At 53.8% G+C, this 14,402-nt stretch overlaps 5 protein-coding genes across 5 annotated transcripts; 4 read left to right on the forward strand and 1 right to left on the reverse strand.

Moving 5' to 3' along the window:
* Nucleotides 1-78: 78 nt before the first annotated feature.
* KRP23_3843 (WD repeat-containing protein 35) lies at nucleotides 79-3,744 on the forward strand (the record flags this gene model as incomplete). Its single annotated transcript, XM_067888747.1, has 1 exon — nucleotides 79-3,744. One exon carries the CDS (start codon nucleotides 79-81, stop codon nucleotides 3,742-3,744), a length of 3,666 nt encoding a protein of 1,221 aa, XP_067747960.1.
* Nucleotides 3,745-3,934: 190 nt separating this feature from the next.
* KRP23_3844 (uncharacterized protein) lies at nucleotides 3,935-6,800 on the forward strand (the record flags this gene model as incomplete). The annotated part of the gene is made up of 5 exons (XM_067888748.1): nucleotides 3,935-3,940; nucleotides 4,023-6,124; nucleotides 6,194-6,290; nucleotides 6,362-6,460; nucleotides 6,540-6,800. 5 exons carry the CDS (start codon nucleotides 3,935-3,937, stop codon nucleotides 6,798-6,800), a joined length of 2,565 nt encoding a protein of 854 aa, XP_067747961.1.
* Nucleotides 6,801-7,009: 209 nt separating this feature from the next.
* KRP23_3845 (Pentatricopeptide repeat-containing protein) lies at nucleotides 7,010-10,054 on the forward strand (the record flags this gene model as incomplete). The annotated part of the gene is made up of 1 exon (XM_067888749.1): nucleotides 7,010-10,054. The coding sequence occupies one exon, from the start codon at nucleotides 7,010-7,012 to the stop codon at nucleotides 10,052-10,054; it is 3,045 nt and encodes a 1,014-aa protein (XP_067747962.1).
* A 997-nt stretch (nucleotides 10,055-11,051) lies between these two features.
* On the forward strand, nucleotides 11,052-11,654 carry KRP23_3846 (Quinone-oxidoreductase QR2; the record flags this gene model as incomplete). Its single annotated transcript, XM_067888750.1, has 1 exon — nucleotides 11,052-11,654. One exon carries the CDS (start codon nucleotides 11,052-11,054, stop codon nucleotides 11,652-11,654), a length of 603 nt encoding a protein of 200 aa, XP_067747963.1.
* Nucleotides 11,655-13,370: 1,716 nt separating this feature from the next.
* On the reverse strand, nucleotides 13,371-13,973 carry KRP23_3847 (Quinone-oxidoreductase QR2; the record flags this gene model as incomplete). Its single annotated transcript, XM_067888753.1, has 1 exon — nucleotides 13,371-13,973. One exon carries the CDS (start codon nucleotides 13,971-13,973, stop codon nucleotides 13,371-13,373), a length of 603 nt encoding a protein of 200 aa, XP_067747964.1.
* Between the last annotated feature and the right edge of the window lie 429 nt (nucleotides 13,974-14,402).

A 14,402-nucleotide genomic window follows, 5' to 3' on the forward strand; every position in this document is an offset into this window, starting at 1 on the left:
TCAAGGGGCGCCGCTTCATCATTGCGATCCGTGAGCGACTGAAAGCAAGGCAGCGGGGCATACGACGGCTGCGGCGCCATGTTCATCTTCCTGAGCAAGAAGATCGCCATCCCCAATAATGTCAAGCTGCGGTGCGCGTCGTGGAACTCGGAGCAGGGCTGGATCGCGTGCGGCGGCCAGCACGGTCTGCTCAAGGTGCTGCGGCTCGAGTCGGCCGCGCAGACGGACGGCAAAGGCCCGCGCGGCATCGCGGCCGCCAGCAACCTCACTATGAACCAGTCGCTCGAGGGCCACAACGGCGCCGTCGTGTGTGCCACGTGGAACGCCAACTTCAAGAAGCTCACCACGAGCGACGAGAACGGGCTCATCATCGTGTGGGTGCTGCACCGCGGCATGTGGTACGAAGAGATGATCAACAACCGCAACAAGAGCGTCGTGCGCGATATGAAGTGGACGACCGACGGGCAGAAGATCTGCATTGCCTACGAGGACGGCGCCGTGATCGTGGGCTCGGTCGATGGCAACCGACTCTGGGGCAAGGAGATGAAGACGCAGCTCGCATTCGTCGAGTGGTCACCCGACGGCAAGTCGCTGCTGTTCGTGACCAAGGACGGTGAAGTGGCAGTGCACGACGCCATGGGCAACAAAGTCAGCAATTTGACGCTGTACGCCGTGGAGTCGCGCGGCGGGGGGAACGACTACAAGATCATTGGCGTGCACTGGTACGACGGCATCGAAGGACACATCAGCCAGGAGGCACCCACGCTAGCCATCGCGTTCCGAGATGGCAAAGTGCAAATTACCCGTGGAAGATTTGACGAAAACGCTGTGCTTATTGATACGGGCATGGAGTTGACGCAGGTGAGGTGGAACAACGACGGCAGCGTTATTGCGCTGGCGGGTACGCAGGTCGACAACTCAGCATCGAAAGGCGACTCACCGAAAGAGTTCAACGTGGTCCAGTTCTACGACCCCTTTGGTCGCCACCTGCGCTCGCTTCGTGTTCCAGGAAGTCGTATTGAAGCGCTGGCTTGGGAAGGAACGGGTCTTCGCATTTGTCTGGCCGTGGACTCACACATTTACTTCGCCAACATTCGTCCGGCGTACAAGTGGGGATTTTACGCGAACACGTTGGTGTACACGTACAACCGCGCAGACCAAATCGAAAACTGCGTTGTGTTTTGGGACACAAAGTCCGACGAGCGGTGCACCAAGTACATCCGTGGACTCTTAGCGATCAAGGCTGCAGGGGACAATTGCGTGCTAGTGACCAAGATTTACAATGAAGACATGGGCACGGGCGAGGTCAATGGACAGCTCGTGGATGACGACCAGGGCGTGTTCAAAGAGATCCAGTATCAGCTGATCCTGTGTGATACGATCGGCTCTCCTATCGAGTCCAAGATCATCGACTTCGAACCGCTCTTCGTGACCATGACTTCGCGTCATATCGTTGCTGCCTCTACTGATGCCATCTACGTCTGGCAGTACAAAAATTCAAGTGCCAAACTAACTGGCTTAGTATCTGGCAGCGGCTCACAAAATCAAGAAGCGATGGATGTGAGCACTATCTCGCAGTTGTTACAGCGTGGAGGGGGGCGTGAGAAGGCATTTTACATCGATGAGACGCAAGGCAACGATATTGATCACTTCCGCTACGTTTCTCGTCAGTTGGAAGATCCGATCTGCGCGATCTGTGCTTCGGACAGTTGGATTTTCGCGGCTCGAGCTAGCGGGTTGATTCACTGCTTCACGCTTCCCCACATTTCGTTGGAGATGAAGTATATCGTGAACTGCCGTCCACAGTTTCTGGCACTCAACTGCAACTCCACCTTGCTGAGCGTTATTGACATCAACGGCTTGCTGACCGTCATGGAGGTCGGGGCCGCTGGAAGTCTTAACACTACCCAGGGAAAGATGCTAAACTTTGAGAAGAAGGATGCGTGGGACGTGGTCTGGGCGGAGGATAACCCGGAATTATTCGTGATGATGGAGAAGGCTCGCATGTATGTGTATCGTGGTCTGGAGCCTGAGGAGCCTGTTTCGTCTTCCGGGTATCTCTGCTACTACAAAGATCTACAAGTGAAGGCAGCACTGCTAGATGAGATCCTTGCTAACCCTGAACAGCCGGACAAGAACATGGTGATTGAGTTTCAGACGCGGTCACTGCGAGATGCGAAGGCGCTGCTGGACAACGTCGGGCTAGCCGAAGCGTGCGAGTACATCCAGGACCACCCCCACCCTCGACTTTGGTCCCTTTTGGCAGAAGCTGCCTTGGACCAACTGGACTTTGGAATGGCTGAGCGTGGCTTTGTCAAGTGTGGAGACTACAGCGGCATTCAGTACGTAAAGCGTTTGCAACTGCTCAATGACCGTGTGAAACAAAAAGCCGAGGTTGCTGCTTACTTCCAGAACTTCGACGAGGCAGAAGCGCTTTATCGCAAAATCGACCGTAAGGACTTGGCCATCGACCTGCGCCAGAGGCTCGGCGACTGGTTCAGAGTTGTGCAACTTGTTCAATCAGGCGGTGGCAATGACGACTTGCTGACACACGCATGGAACATGATCGGCGAGTACTTCTCAGACCGCCACAAGTGGGAGAAGGCGATTAAGTACTATGCGCAGGCAAAAAATACCAGCGCGCTAGTGCAGTGCTACTATGCCATGGGCGATTTCAACCAGCTAGAGGCTCTCGTGAATGATATTCCGGAGAGCTCTCCCTTGCTAAAGGAAATGGCCGTCAAATTCACTCGGGCAGGATTGTGCCAGTCTGCTGTGGAAACCTACGTTCGAATGGGAGATGTGAAGTCTGCAATTGACTCCTGCGTTCTGTTGAACGAGTGGGAACGAGCTGTCGGACTCGCTGAGCAGTACAACTTCCCGCAGATCGAAAACGTCCTAACAAAGTATGCCAACCACCTTATGATGAACGGGAAGACGCTGCAGGCGATTGAGTTATACCGCCGAGCAAACAAAAGCACCGAAGCAGCGAAGTTGCTTGCAAAACTTGCGAAGGAAGTGGGGAAGAATCCGTTGCGCGCCAAGAAATTACACGTTTTAGCAGCGTTTGAGGTGGAGCGCATGCGAAAGAAAATGCTTGACGTATCCAACATGACCACCATGAAAGGCACGACCGCAGCACAAGTGACCGCACAGACGTTGGAAAGCCTTGTGCAACACGATGCGGCTACAGGCGAGAATCGATCACTAGACAATCCTTGGAGAGGTGCTGAAGCGTATCACCTCTATCTGCTCGCGCATCGCCAGCTCTACACCGGCCGTATTGAGCGTGCGTTGCGTACCTGCCTCAAACTCTCGGCGTACGAGGATATTCTGGAAGAGCGCGAGATCTACTCGCTCATCGCGCTCAGCGCTTTTTACACGAAGCACTACGAGCAGTGCTCCAAGGCCTTCGTCAAGCTCGAGACGCTCCCAGGTCTCGACGATAAGGAGCTGCAGTCGATGAGCGAACTTGCACTCAAGATTTTCACCACCACGCGAACGGAGCAGCAGGACCCCACGATGCGCCCCCAGGAGTGTCCGAACTGCCGCAGCTACGTCAAGGAATGGGATGCACGCTGCGAAAACTGCAGTCGCCCATTCCCAACGTGTATGATGACAGGGATGTCGATCCAGACGCAGAGCACGAAGACGTGCAAAGCCTGTCGCCACGTGTGCATCGAAGCCGAGGTCCGAGACCAGAAAAACTGCCCTCTGTGCCACACGCCATTTTCCTTCGCGTAGTCGTCGACGAAGATGTAGTGACCTACTATCCTCTTCCAGCTAGTGCGTAGGTTAATCATACATGAACCGAGACTCCATTCCATCAGTGCAGTTCTATTCGTACATATCCAAGCAAACCAGTGACCGTTTGCACCGCTGTCTTGAAACGACCCGCCGTCAAATCTGAAGCACCAGCAAGGATATACCAACGATGAAGGCAAGTGCTGGCAACGATGCAGGCAAGCGTGCCGACACTATGGACCGATGACGACTAACTTAGTATACTGTTGCCAATGCAGAAGTCTGCGGCCACCGAGAAGAAAGCTGTTCCCAGCAAGAAAGGCGAAGAGAAGGATCCAGCAGAAGCAGAGGATGACGCTGAAGAGGAGGAGGAAGAGGGCGAGGAGGAGGAAGAGGAAGAAGAGGAAAGTGACGACGAAGTCGAGGAAGACACAGGCTTGACCGAGAACCAAAACCGACTGTTGTACATGGTCTCGTTGTACTCCAAGCCGGCAATTCGTGCTTCAGACAAGGAGGAGTGGATTCGCAAGCCAGCGCTTCTAGTGCTGTTGTACGAGGCGATTGTGTCGAAGGCGCTGGATTACGACTATGCACCGTCGTCCGAACTGATCGAGAACAAACGCAAATACTTCAATATCTCCCAAGAGGGTAAGTCGGACCTGGACTTCTTGCGTGAGGAGGATCTAGTGAATGGGCTCAAGCTGTCGTCCAAGAGCTACCAGCCCGTGACCTGCTTTCAGATTTCCGAAAAGGGTCTGGAAATCGTCGCGAAGATCAGCAAGACGGACAAACTATCAGTGAATGATATGGCATACGCTCCCGGAACGCTGCATTTACTTCGTGTAGAATGGGACGGAGAAGAGTATTGGCTTGTGGACGACGAGAGCGGCTACCGACGCCTTTCTTCGGTCACCGAAACAGAGGATGTATCGTATGTCTCAAGTGCGTATATCCCCCAATGCTTACGATTTGGTGGACGGCCAACGCTCAGTAACGCGCATCGAGCTCACGAGTGCGGGGTAAGCGATTCTAGCATCCGCGACCAACTCGACGAGATTATCACGCTCAACTCGGTATCGCTCATTGTGGCCGAGTACATCCCGTTCGGGTCCAACCAAGTCGTTCAACTGAATTGCAACCTGGGCTCCACTGAGCGGGTGCAGGGCGGCTTTTTCACCGCGATCGTCGACGACAACGCGAGTGGCACTCAAATCTCTGTCGACCCGGGACTCACTTCCATCAACATTTTAGATTACACAATGACCAACCACGTGAACTTTGAGGCGGATATTCACTTCCCGGAAGCCCCGGGAGTCGTCCAAGTCGAAACCTTCGGCTGCTCACTCACCGCGGCTGGATCATGCTTGTATGGGATGCAGGTGGAGGCCATCATGGACCGGATCAAGGATAACATTTCGCTCGATCATCTCTCTCGACTGCTTGTGGATGTTCACATGGACTCGTCGAAAATTGTCGACAGCGTTCTCTCAGCATATCAGCGCTCGCTGCTTGGGCTCATTTTTTCAAACCAAGCGGCAAGTCGGAACAAGATCAACCTCATCATTGCAAACGAGATCACGCCGCATTTAACTGCCGAGGAGTACATGGATAAAGGTGAGTATGAGAATGAGCTGAAGCAGGTGATCGGCGACACTCGTGCTGCTTTCGATATTAGTGAGCACGACACTCTCGTCTTTGGCGCACATGGCTTGCTTATCGCTGGACCCAACAGCAGACACCATGAACCGCTTCTCTGCAGCTTCCTTCAGTACGAATCGATGAATCTGTTCACGCAAAACTTTTTCGCGAGGATGTTCATTATTGTGGACGACATGGCGCAAGTGCGCAAGCTCATTGAGACAGCTGAAAAGGACCCCAACAGGCTACGAGAAATCCGGAACCGACTCGCAGTGCTCTCCAAGGAAGTCATCATCATGGAGGAAACGCTGAGTTATCTGAAAGAATCACTGGACGAGGCAATCGTACCGACAGAGCCACCGGAACAAGCGGGGCGAAGTCTGTACGAGCGACTGCAGCTTGGAATTCTCAGTAATCAACTCAAACGACGAGTAAAAGATCTGCACAAGAATATGGGCGGTGCTCGCCATGAGCTGGCAGTGCTAAATGAGATGGCAAACATCGTCTCGAGCGAAAAGGATTTCCAGCAAAACGAAGCTATCCGTATCCACACACGAACACTGTGTGAGCTTCAAGAGGTCAACGAGCGGTCAGCATCAACACTGTTGATCATGAAGATGATGCTGAGTGGCTTGCTGGCGTTTAATATCCTGGACCGGATTACTGGAGACTGGACAGTGACCGATACCGACTGGATCAAAAGCTTCGTGGAAGTCATGCTCTACAACAATCCGGGGTTATGGTTCTTTTTCAGCCTTTTCGCTTGGGTAGTTGTAGGAGGAGGCATGTTTTACTTGTTGCGGTATCTCAGCTTCAAGTCCCAAGGCGTCGTGTCCATCAAAGTCGAGCGGAAAGCTCCCATACAGCTCAAGAACCTCACCATCTACTTGCGGAATAAGGTTATCGATGTAAGTACCCGCGCAGCTCATGCGTGCACTTGTGCTGTAGTAACTGACCATTTTGGTTTGCGTGTCCTCAGAATGAGACGCACCACTACGAGGGCGGAATTCGAGTGGCTAAAGTGCTCTGGAAGGAACAGGATAAAAAGGAGTGGGGCGGCACGGTTCCTTCGATTGAGGTGTGTCAAGCCTCATGCTTCATGCCATACCAAACATTACCACTCTGACCTTCATTGTCCTGCTTGGTTCTCGTTCCAGCTGGAATACGACGAGGAGAATGCATTCATGCTGCGACTTGCAATATCATACAAGAAGCGCCAGGCCGCCAAGGCCCTGGCTTTCAACGCCGACGAGCTATACACGCGTTTGATGCAGGAGTTGGACAAGGCACGCATCTTCGTGGACGCCGACAGCAACTCCGCAGCACAAGCCTCCTCGTCAACAGGTGCCGCCCTGCCACCTTCCAAGACGTCAATGAAAAAGGAAGAGACCACTTCGCCACCTACAGCACCCAGCTGAATCAAGACACTTCAAAAATACTTATTTTACCCTTTACAGCTTGGTGAACAACAACAGCAATTGCTTCAACTTGAAGCGACCATCGAAATGGCTACATCCATGTGATCCACACACTTTCTATCAGTTAACTTTACCTTAACAAACTATCCTATTTAACGCTGCCATTTTGCGGCTGGCGTTCATTCGGGCGGTTCTGGAGGTGCAGCGTCATGATCCTGCGTGCGCAGCGCCTGCCTGGACGGCTGCTGACGCTGTCTCTGCGTGCGACCTCCATCCACAGCAGCCACGTCTCGTCCTCCAGCGTTTCATCCTCCCGACGTGCCGCTTGTCGTCGTCTGGCGTCCAGTAGGTCCACTCTGACTGGGTGCCCAGCTCGCTCTCCGGTCTTCAGCCGCTCACTGCAGCTCCGCAGCTTCTCCCACGTCACATCCAGTTGCCCGCCTGTGCCCCAGGACGAGTATGAAGAGCTCAAGAGCTTCCTGAACGAGCCCGCGACGTCGGGTGCTCCCATGGAGCGGGCCAAAGAGATCGTCACTGGGTGGATGCAGCAGCATGTGGACCCGTCCATGCCTGGCCAAGACGCTACCGTTATGGTGATGGTGGCCGATGCCATGCAGGACCCACAGTTCGTCATGCAGGTGTACACGTGTCTCCGAGACTCAGGCGTGTCCCCGTCGCCCATTACACTCGAGTGCTCGGCCGCAGCTTGTGCTCAGCTGGGCCAATGGCGCACAGCACTTGAGATCATTGAGTTTATGCATGAAGCAGTGGAGATCATGAAGCCGTCGCTGGATGTCTACGAGAATGCAATTGCGTCGTGTCACAAGGCGAACAAGTGGATGCGAACCAAGCATTTGCTGGAGGAGATGCGAACGTACGGCCTGGAAGCGTCGCCAGAGCTGCATGTGGCGTCGATTCGGCTTTGTATTGACAACGGCGAAGCTACGGCTACGCGGGTGCTTCTGGACGGGTTTTTGCGGGTGTATGACGAACAGCTTGATACGGAGGAGAAACAGGAAATTGTCACCGAGCTTTTCCATGCGTCTATGGACGCGCAATCGCTACCACAGGCACTTTTTTTTCGGGACGAGTTGCTAGCGAGGCACTTCATCGTTTCGAAGGAGCTCTACACGCGACTGATTCATCTGTGCGCTATAAAGCGTAGATGGCACAAGGCGCGAGTGATGCTGCAGCAGTTCGTGGATATCAACGCGCCTCCACCGAAACCAACTCCATCCAACAGATACACGGAGGACATCCAGCGTTTATTGGATGAGATGCAAGCACACGGTATTGAGATCCCGCTGCCTGTGTATAACGCTGCACTGCGGAACTTCGGGCAGATATCCTTTCTTGACGATGCTCTGCGCGTCTACGCAGATATGCAGGAACGCCGTGTGACGTTTGATGCTACGTCGTTTGCTGCACTGATGTGCTCCTGTGGCACCCAGGTTGAACAGTCGGGAGTCTTCTTCCGCCAACTGCAGCATGAAAACTGTGACCCTTCGCTGGATGTCGTACACGCGTATTTGCTGGTTCCCAGTCGTGCGGAGCAGTGGGAAGAGGTGCTAAGAAGGTATGCTGCCGTTCACGACGATTATCCGGAGTTCAAGCACCTTCCGGTGGAGTCAGACGTACGAATCCAGTCGCTGGTGGCAGTTGCTTATGGACGGCTCCGGCGTTCCGAGGAGATGCTTCGCGTATTCACATCGATGAAGGTGAAAGGCATGGAGCCTAATTTGTATGTATATGGCGAGGCACTGTTCGCGTATATCCGCCAGGATCAGTGGCGACATGCGCTCATGTTGTTCGACCACCTGTTCCAACAGCAAACGCCGGAGATGCAGGAGAAACGGGTTCTCGAAACTTTTCCGATGTTGTGGGACGCTGCGATATTGGCTTGCGTGCAAGGCGAAGAGACCCAGCGTGCGGCGATGTTATATGACACCATCGTAGAGCAGCATGTCCCTATCTCTATGGGGACTGGCGAACATCTAGCAGCTCTACTAACTGGAGTGCCGGCAGAAACCTTGTGGCAGTCGTTTAAGCGAATATCATCGCTGCATCGGACACGATCGAAGAGCAGCTTGAACCCGCGCGTACAAAATGCTGTGCTCAAGCGTGCTGTGGATGAGAATGACAATGTTTTAGCGGAGCAAATTGTTGCCGACGGAACTGACGAGATGAAAATTCTGCCTAATTCGATGACGTATGCGCTGATGCTGCGTCTGTACGCGAATCGAGAGGACCAGGAGAGCTTCCACACGTGGTGGTGCAGAATGGAAGACGCCAAGGTCAAGACGACGTTGTTTGTGTTCCGCGCGCTGATGCAACAGCTGTGTATTTTGAGTGTAGACTGTGAAGATCTGATGTACTTGCACATTATTGGCGACTTCCTGCAGCGAAGTCGCCCTGTGCGCTCGATAAGTGAAAGTAGCATCAATGCCAAGAACACGAGGGAGTACGCAGCGGAACTTGGTCGAGCAGCATTGGACATCATGGAGGGCCGTGGTATGGGACCAGACACAATATGCCTGCAGCATTATTTGCTGCTTGGCCAAGAACCAGACCATGTCTCCCGTGTAATGTCAGTCGTAGAAGACGCAATGTCGGCTACCATCTTGGATGACCAAGATCGTTTGCAGAACACTGTACAGCTCACCCCACGGTTGTTGCACACACTATTTACAGCACTTGGCAACTTCCCGAATGGGCAACGCGTGCGCAAGCTGCTTCTCGACATTGTTGAGAACCTGCCAAGCGACCTGTCGGAAGATGCTGTTGCTGCTTACTGTGCGTCAAACGATGGTATGGACGCGCTGCAGCTGTTGCGTGAGCTGTTGGAGGCGAATTGCTCTCTCAAAGATGAACACGTTTTGTTTTTCCTCACCAACAGCTACACGTGTGAATCGTCGTCACTAGAGACCGAAAACTCTCGCCCGCGAAGCGGGCATGGGGTGATTGTGGATATGGCCAAGCTTCTCTGTGAAAGCGAAACTGTGACGATAGAGGCGGCGTCTCTGGCCTTCCTTATCCAGCATGTTGTGGAGCTATCTAAATGGCAGCAGCGGGATGAACATGACGTTTCGACACAGAACGAGATTGGTGCCATGAAGAAGCTGCTGGTACGAGCATTTTCACACTTTACCATCGCCCAGGTCACGAAGTTCCTTTTGAAGGTGATTGATAAGGAGGATCTCGTTCATGTCGAGAGCGTTCTGCAAGAGCTGCGAGACGCAGGAGATAGCATTTAGATTGATAGAGCCCCAGTGCGTTTTGAAATAGAGCTTTGAACATATTTGCTGGTGACGAGCAGCCCAAGCTGCATGTATCTTTTCTTCTGAGGTTGTCTAGCAGGCACATTTCAGTGCAGTTACGTTTGTTTCATGTCGACCATTTCGACCAGAGGTGTTCGTCAACAGTGCATATGATATTCGTGTGCCAGATTCATCGGGATGTTGTACATGTACAGGTCCCCGTTGCAAACTTAAGCTTGTACGAAGTTGTGGAAGACGTGGGTTGCACCGTGCACGTATGCATACTGTAGTATTTCCCGGTTATGAAGCTGCAACGGTGTGTCGCTTTTGTTGCGTTCGGTGTCTGCACCGTAGAGTGCCAAGCAGTCCTGGCGAGATCCTACCGCTTCGAGCGGCCGTACAAGGCTATCGGCAGCGCAAACGAAGCCTGCTACAGTAGGAACGTGACGAACACTACCTCCATCGGGCGTCCACGATCCTCGCACACGTGGATCCCCGGTTGATCTGCACGCTACTACTGTTCGGTAGGAGCCACCGCGCCCGCATCCTTGTTGTTCGTCATCCCCGCCGAAGCCTCTCGCCCGTTGCCGTTTTCCGCCGTCGCACTCCAGCCTCACAGCCAATCAGCGCGCGGTGCGGAATCCCATATTCATTTAATGGCCTAATCAATGCGACTCAGCCAATCAGAAGACGCGATGGTCCACGTCACGGTCGATTGCGCTATCAAGGATCGACACTGTACCTGATTTGAGGTGGCGCACACTAGAGCTGCAGCACAGGTGCCGCCGTTTAGGTACCGAGCGTGCCGTTTCGTGCGCATAACGCAGGCAGGCTGTCAGCAGCGATGACGTCCCTCCCCCGAGGCTCCCTCTGCACGGCGGGCAGCAGCAGCGTACCGCTCCTTGAGGCTTGAGCCCGACCGCAGGGCTGCACCGAGTCATTCCTAAATCTTCTCTCTCCGACCCAAGTCCAGACAGAACCCACTCCAGCAACCATGGCCAAGATCGCGATCGTCTACTACTCGTGCTACAACCACATCTCGACGATGGCCGAGACCGTCAAGGCGGGTGTCGAGTCCGTGGAGGGCGTGACCGCCGAGATCTACCAGGTGGCCGAGACGCTTCCCGAGGAGCTGCTGACGGCCATCCACGCCGCCCCCAAGAAGGACTACCCGATCGCCACCCCGGAGACGCTGAAGGAGGCGGACGGCATCCTGTTCGGCTTCCCCACGCGCTTCGGCTCGCTGCCAGCGCAGATGAAGGCGTTCTTCGACTCGTGCGGCGGCCTGTGGGCTACCGGTGCTCTGACGGGCAAGCCCGCCGGCATCTTCTTCAGCACGGGCACCCAGGGCGGCGGCCAGGAGACCACGGCCTTCACGGCCCTGACGTTCCTGACCCACCAGGGCATGACGTACGTGCCTCTGGGCTACCGCGCCCCGGAGCTGGCCAACATGGAGGAGATCCACGGCGGCTCGGCCTGGGGTGCCGGCACCCTGGCCAACGGCGACGGCTCGCGCCAGCCTTCAAAGCTGGAGCTGACGGTTGCCACCACGCAGGGCAAGTCGTTCGCCGAGATCGCCAAGAAGCTGGCGGCCTAAGCATATATCGTATCAGCGCATGCGCAACCAGTGTTAGCGCGCCAGAACTAGAGGTGTGCAAGCGTGTTTGCGGTTGCTGCCCAGGTGCAGCGTTGTAGCTTGTCATTCTGGAACAAAATCAACATAGTTCACGTGCTGCTTGTATTCCTTTGTCTTCGTTGGGTTGCTTTCGTGTGAAGTTGCGGGTGCTCAGCCAGGCACACTGCCGGAGTAACCTGAGTGTGGTCGATCTTTTTGCCGCTGTGACACGAATTGGCCGAGCTTGATAACGTTTGTAGGCAATTATTGATGAAGGTGAGCTTGCCTTACAGTTGCTTCTCAAAATGCGTCGGCAGCAAAGTGAAGACATGGAACTGCCGTCTCAATGCCAGGCTGCAGCAGTTCGCTTACACTTTACTATTACTACCTCGCGGCGGATACTACTTATCTGCATCTGGGTATTTTGTGTGAATTCTACTCAAAGTAAAAGCGTATTTACAAGGGAGAGGTCGAAAGCTAATAATTGATTCAGTAAATAATTGCGTTTTCGAGATGATGTATTATTGAACTTATGGGCTTCAATACAATATGATATAATATTGGATAAATTATTGGCAGGAAATATGAAAATAGTAGTGGATCACAAGATGCCCAGAGTTCGATATATAAATCAAACGACCAGTTCTAATAGCCACATGTAGTTTTGTGAGAGAGCCATTAACTATTTCGGGCTAGTTCCGACCCTGATGGTGTTTCAAGTTAAGCGGGTTTATGGCGAATTGTCATATTCGAGAGGCATGACACTGAATGCAACCGAGTCTACTGTTTCATAAATGAAAGCTAAAGCTGCTGGGTTTGTTGATTAGCCCTCATGGAAATGGCTATTGAAGGTCAAACAAAGTACCAAGGTATTTGAGATGTGCATCCAATTATTTTCAAATTACAGCAATGTTTATTATTGGGTCGTGGCTTTCGGAATCCCTGGTATCAAGGCCGATTCACCTACATGCGTCGATGGTGGAACTAGCCCGAAATAGTTAATGGCTCTCTCACAGAACTACATGTGGCTATTACAACTGGTCGTTTGATTTATATATCGAACTCTGGGCATCTTGTGATCCACTACTATTTTCATATTTCCTGCCAATAATTTATCCAATATTATATCATATTGTATTGAAGCCCATAAGTTCAATAATACATCATCTCGAAAACGCAATTATTTACTGAATCAATTATTAGCTTTCGACCTCTCCCTTGTAAATACGCTTTTACTTTGAGTAGAATTCACACAAAATACCCAGATGCAGATAAGTAGTATCCGCCGCGAGGTAGTAATAGTAAAGTGTAAGCGAACTGCTGCAGCCTGGCATTGAGACGGCAGTTCCATGTCTTCACTTTGCTGCCGACGCATTTTGAGAAGCAACTGTAAGGCAAGCTCACCTTCATCAATAATTGCCTACAAACGTTATCAAGCTCGGCCAATTCGTGTCACAGCGGCAAAAAGATCGACCACACTCAGGTTACTCCGGCAGTGTGCCTGGCTGAGCACCCGCAACTTCACACGAAAGCAACCCAACGAAGACAAAGGAATACAAGCAGCACGTGAACTATGTTGATTTTGTTCCAGAATGACAAGCTACAACGCTGCACCTGGGCAGCAACCGCAAACACGCTTGCACACCTCTAGTTCTGGCGCGCTAACACTGGTTGCGCATGCGCTGATACGATATATGCTTAGGCCGCCAGCTTCTTGGCGATCTCGGCGAACGACTTGCCCTGCGTGGTGGCAACCGTCAGCTCCAGCTTTGAAGGCTGGCGCGAGCCGTCGCCGTTGGCCAGGGTGCCGGCACCCCAGGCCGAGCCGCCGTGGATCTCCTCCATGTTGGCCAGCTCCGGGGCGCGGTAGCCCAGAGGCACGTACGTCATGCCCTGGTGGGTCAGGAACGTCAGGGCCGTGAAGGCCGTGGTCTCCTGGCCGCCGCCCTGGGTGCCCGTGCTGAAGAAGATGCCGGCGGGCTTGCCCGTCAGAGCACCGGTAGCCCACAGGCCGCCGCACGAGTCGAAGAACGCCTTCATCTGCGCTGGCAGCGAGCCGAAGCGCGTGGGGAAGCCGAACAGGATGCCGTCCGCCTCCTTCAGCGTCTCCGGGGTGGCGATCGGGTAGTCCTTCTTGGGGGCGGCGTGGATGGCCGTCAGCAGCTCCTCGGGAAGCGTCTCGGCCACCTGGTAGATCTCGGCGGTCACGCCCTCCACGGACTCGACACCCGCCTTGACGGTCTCGGCCATCGTCGAGATGTGGTTGTAGCACGAGTAGTAGACGATCGCGATCTTGGCCATGGTTGCTGGAGTGGGTTCTGTCTGGACTTGGGTCGGAGAGAGAAGATTTAGGAATGACTCGGTGCAGCCCTGCGGTCGGGCTCAAGCCTCAAGGAGCGGTACGCTGCTGCTGCCCGCCGTGCAGAGGGAGCCTCGGGGGAGGGACGTCATCGCTGCTGACAGCCTGCCTGCGTTATGCGCACGAAACGGCACGCTCGGTACCTAAACGGCGGCACCTGTGCCGCAGCTCTAGTGTGCGCCACCTCAAATCAGGTACAGTGTCGATCCTTGATAGCGCAATCGACCGTGACGTGGACCATCGCGTCTTCTGATTGGCTGAGTCGCATTGATTAGGCCATTAAATGAATATGGGATTCCGCACCGCGCGCTGATTGGCTGTGAGGCTGGAGTGCGACGGCGGAAAACGGCAACGGGCGAGAGGCTTCGGCG

This window comes from Phytophthora ramorum, assembly GCF_020800215.1.
Source record: "Phytophthora ramorum isolate Pr-102 chromosome Unknown Phyram_PR-102_s0003, whole genome shotgun sequence".
Classification (NCBI taxonomy): Eukaryota; Oomycota; class Peronosporomycetes; order Peronosporales; family Peronosporaceae; genus Phytophthora; species Phytophthora ramorum.